At 44.3% G+C, this 4472-nt stretch overlaps 1 protein-coding gene across 1 annotated transcript; it reads right to left on the bottom strand.

Annotated features, from left to right (window-relative positions):
- Positions 1–915: 915 nt before the first annotated feature.
- Positions 916–3530, bottom strand: LOC147304582 (zinc finger BED domain-containing protein 4-like). The gene is made up of 3 exons (XM_086279520.1): positions 2582–3530; positions 1365–1435; positions 916–996 (listed from the first exon to the last, which is right to left on the bottom strand). The coding sequence occupies exons 1-3, from the start codon at positions 3396–3398 to the stop codon at positions 916–918; spliced, it is 969 nt and encodes a 322-aa protein (XP_086135646.1). The 5' UTR covers positions 3399–3530.
- Positions 3531–4472: the final 942 nt, after the last annotated feature.

The following is a 4472-nucleotide window of genomic DNA, read 5'->3' as shown; positions in this document are numbered from 1 at the left end:
AATTCTGTTTACATTATACATGCTTCTTATGGGCTGACTGTAGCTCAGGAGGTAGAGCAGGTCACCTACTGATCGAAGGTTGGTGATTCAATCCCTGGCTCCTCCAGTCTGCATGTCAAGTATCCTTGGGCAAGATACTAACCCCAACTTGCTCTCTGATGCATCCATCGGAGTATGAATGTGTGTGAATCAGAAAGCACTGAGTGTAGATAAAGTGCTTGTGAGAATGGGTGTGACTGGGTGAATGTGGCATGTTGTATAGAGCGCTTTGAGTACTCCGGGAGCGTAGAAAACCGCTGTATAAGAATTAGTCCATTTACCATTTACCTTAGGCAGCATCATTAGAAGACATAGCATACATTTTCACTGCTATGCAGATGACACCCAGCTCTATCTGTCCATGAAGCCAGATAACACACACCAATTAGTTAAACTCCAGGAATGTCTTAAAGACATAAAGACCTGGATGGCTGCTAACTTTCTGCTCCTGTCATGGTCCCCGTGTCTCGCCGGCTGACTCTGTGTCAGGCCACATGTTTGTTTTCGGTGCTCATCGCGGGCTCCCGCTGCTGGCCCACCTGCTCTCATCACCACACCTGTTGCTGATTTCAGCAGATTGCCACACTACTTAAGATGGCAGACCTTTGCTAGTCTTCGCTGGATCATTGAGCTATCAGCGTCAGTCAACCTGCGAATCTTCAATCTGCAATCTGAGAGTTTTGTGACTTTCTGCTAACCTGATTTTTCTGTGTGTGTAGATCATCCCTGAAACTGTTTGGTTTTGTATTGGACGGATGAACGAGAGGAGCGGCTGTGGAGAGGAATTGGCATATTGTAAAGGAATACCAAGGAATACCTGGTCTGCGCTTGAGTCCGTTAAAAGAACCTTGTCAAAACAATCCAGCCAACATGGACTCAGCAGGACAGGACCCCGTGGGCCAGGCTCTGGCCGCTCAGGAAGCCGCTCTTGCCTGCCATGAACAGATGCTCATCCAGCTACGGAACGACATTGCCGCATTAACTCAGGCCTTTGCCCAGTTAATACCGCTGGAAGGAAATGTGCAGCCGGGAAGCCCTCAGCCAGCTAACCCCGCTCCCCGGGCGACGGCACCCACTGCAGCGACAGTTAGCCCTCCTCGGGCTGCTCTATCCCTGGACGGACCCCTGCCCACGCCTGAAGCATTCTCGGGCAAGTCTGAAAAGTACACCGTTTCCCTGGCTCAGTGTTCTTTAATTTTCTGTGAACAACAACATTTTCACAATAATGATGGAGCAAAAATCACTTGTTTTGTTCAACTTTTTAGAGGCCGTGCGCTAAAATGGGCCCAGGTTGTGCTAAGCTCTGACCCATTTCCTATACTGACTTTGTCACTAAGTTTAAGAGTGCGTTTAATCAAGGCACCGGGGCTGAGGCCGCTGCTCTCCGTCTCCTGAACTTCAAACAAGGTAAGCGGAGCATGTCCTACTACGCTGTTGACTTTTGGATTTGGACTGAGGAGACGGGATGGAGCCAGGAGCGCTAAGGAGCGCTTTGTTAAATAACATCTGTGAGGAATTAAAGGATGAACTCATGATGCATGATCTACCTGCCTTCTTTAATGATTTGATGTCCCTGTGCATTAAGGTGAATGAATGGTTGCAGGCTCGCCGGTCGTAGCTAGACTTGTAGTCAAGACCGCCTAATCCGAGACCAAGACAAGACCAAGACCAGAGGGTATCGAGACCAAGACAAGACCAAGACCAAGTCGAGACGAGACCAAGACCGAGACCGAGACCGGGACAAAAAAAGACTAACTTTTGTGTGCTTTTGAGGGCTGACATGATGGTACTGACTGGCCCCAAAGTCATCTGACAAAACAGCGATCACCACCAACAACTAAAATATGAAATATGTAACTGGTTTCAGTTATACTTTATATATAGATAAAATTGTAACATCAAACTGAAGATTATAAAATTGAAATTGCATCATGTCCTATTGTAGTAGTACTAGCCAAATTACACTGTATGATACCAACTTCCCTAAAATGGATAAGGCCTGTCAACACAAAGTGATATGCAGATGTTATTTAAAAGTCAATGGTCACATTTATTTAGTCAAACAACACCATTTTAAGTAAAATTCTGTAATCAAACAATATAAAGACATGTGCACACCTCACAAGAATCAGATGCAAACTACAAATATTACATACCAATACAAATTGTGCATTAATAAGAATAAGAACAAGTGCTTAAAAGATTCTGGCATCTTGATGTCTTCAGTGGCATGAGATTACAACACACTGCCAATGAAATCAAGCCTGTTGTTCAGTAGGGCAGGAACAATAGAACACAGACATTATGAACAAATAACAAATATCTTATGAACAAATATATAATGAACAAACAGCATATTTTCAGAGAGGAGTGAGAGAAAACAGTTCACATTTTAAAACAGTGATTGATTGCACTTCAAGAAAACTAAAGATTGCAACATCTTATAGCCTAGCCGTGCGCGGTGGGGTCTCATTTGAATGCCTCCTCTACTAAAATCCCTCTCAACAACAATAACAATAAATTATTATTATTATATAGTCACCTATTAATGACTTTTTAAGGTCATCTCTGAACCTCTTCAGCGCTGGTCCGGTTTCACCATTTTGGACATCTAAATCTACCCAGGTCAGTCCAAACTGGGGGTCGAGCATGGTGGCAAGGAAGTAGATCCGATGGCTAAACGGCTCTTCTGGATCCTTTTCGTCCATGCAAATCTGCCTGAAAATTCCAGAGAACCGTTTCTCTAAGGATCTTTTCAGTGCCCTGACTATAGTTACGGCCTGGGGCATTTGTACTTCCATCTTTATAAGATGATTCTTCAAGTCCAGAACAGTGGGGACCACCATGCTAATAGTCACCTGATGATCACCTTCTGTAAGGTCTGTTGCATCAGAAAAAGGCTCAAGCAAAGCACAAAGGTCTTTCAGCTGAGCCCACTCTCGGGTTGAAAACACTAAATTCTCTGTATTGCTGCACATTTCAGTGATGGCCCCGTGGTCAAGTGTGATCAGAGCTTTTAACTGTCTGTAGGTGCTATTCCAGCGGGTGTTGTTTCCTGCTGGGATGGACTTATTGGAGCCAAAGTGTGCCTCAAACAAGTCTTTGTGGTTACTACTGCTGTGCAGCAGGTTTGTAAACTTGCTGGCTTTGGCAATGGCTCTAGCTATTGCCTTTACCTCTTTCATCCCATCACTGATTACAAGTTGCAGCGAGTGGGCGAAGCAAGAAAGACGTTCACCCGTTGACCATGGATCAGAACCTTCTGCATCCTCCCACATTGTTTCATCATCGAGGTCATCACTGCTGTCACCTTCAGGGTGCTCTACTTCTGGCATCCTGACTTTAAAGGCCCGCTTCATATTGGATGCATTATCCGTCAGAATGTAGCTTATTTTATGGCCAATGCCATACTCCTCAACTATTCTGTCAAATGCTGAGGCGATTCGTTCGCCACAGTGCTTCCCTGTGAAACGCCTACAGTCAGGCAAAAATGATTGTAAACTGTAAGAGTCCTTGTTCTTGCAGGCAGCATGAGCAGTAACTCCCAGGAAAGTACGAAGCCTCCGGTCAGACCAGAGGTCTGTTGTTATTGCTACATTTGGCTGGACTTCCAGGGCTTTGATTATGTCACCCTTCAATTTAGTGACAAGGTGAGGTATCAGCTTCTCTGTCAAAGTGGTTCTAGACACAGGAGTGTATTTGCTATCCAAGACATTCAGGAAGTGTCTAAAATGTGGATTCTCAACGATAGACAGGGGGAGAGAGCATCCAACTATAAGGTCCACTTCCTTACTCCCATCCTCCCTTCCTTATCTTTTAGAAAAGACCTTGTTAAAAAGCCAGGTGGTTTGTTTCAGAATTCACTAATGAAAGAACTCTGTATTCTATGTCTAGGAGTGTATTTTGCTGGGATGATCATAAATTGTAACTGAAGAGATAAACTACACAAAGGATACTTCTTTGCTCACAAGGCAGGAAGACGTTTCCTTATTTGGTCTGTACCGGTTTGAACTGAGAACCTGCTGACACACGAACCTTTTTTCCTCTATATAAGCTGTTGTGTACTAAATAAACCTTTGAGTTGATTATGGGAAAGCAACCTGAAGCAGTCTGTGTTTCCTTGTTCTCCCAAGCTACTCCCGGCGCTGTAACTAACCCGCTGAACGGCATACCTGAGTGTTACTTTGAATAATTAGGAGTCTTATAAGGAAAGGACAAAACTCTGCTTATCGCTCACGCCACGGAGGAAACCCGGGATGGAAATTTCCTTCAACCGCTATCACTGATGTTGCAGATCCTGCCTTGTACTCCAAGTACCTACAAAACAGGGAAATAGGAATCTGTAAAACATCGGTTTCTATTCAACCACAAAAACTACTGTATCTTACAAGCACAGTAATTTTAAACCTATCAATGAGGGCAGACCTTTGCAT

Source organism: Aulonocara sp. 'chitande type north' Nkhata Bay, linkage group LG22, assembly GCF_057382095.1.
Source record: "Aulonocara sp. 'chitande type north' Nkhata Bay isolate Kocher_YH1m ecotype deep benthic linkage group LG22, A_spYH_male_GT1.1, whole genome shotgun sequence".
Taxonomy (NCBI): Eukaryota; Metazoa; Chordata; class Actinopteri; order Cichliformes; family Cichlidae; genus Aulonocara; species Aulonocara sp. 'chitande type north' Nkhata Bay.
This window is presented reverse-complemented; position numbering and strand designations above follow the sequence as displayed.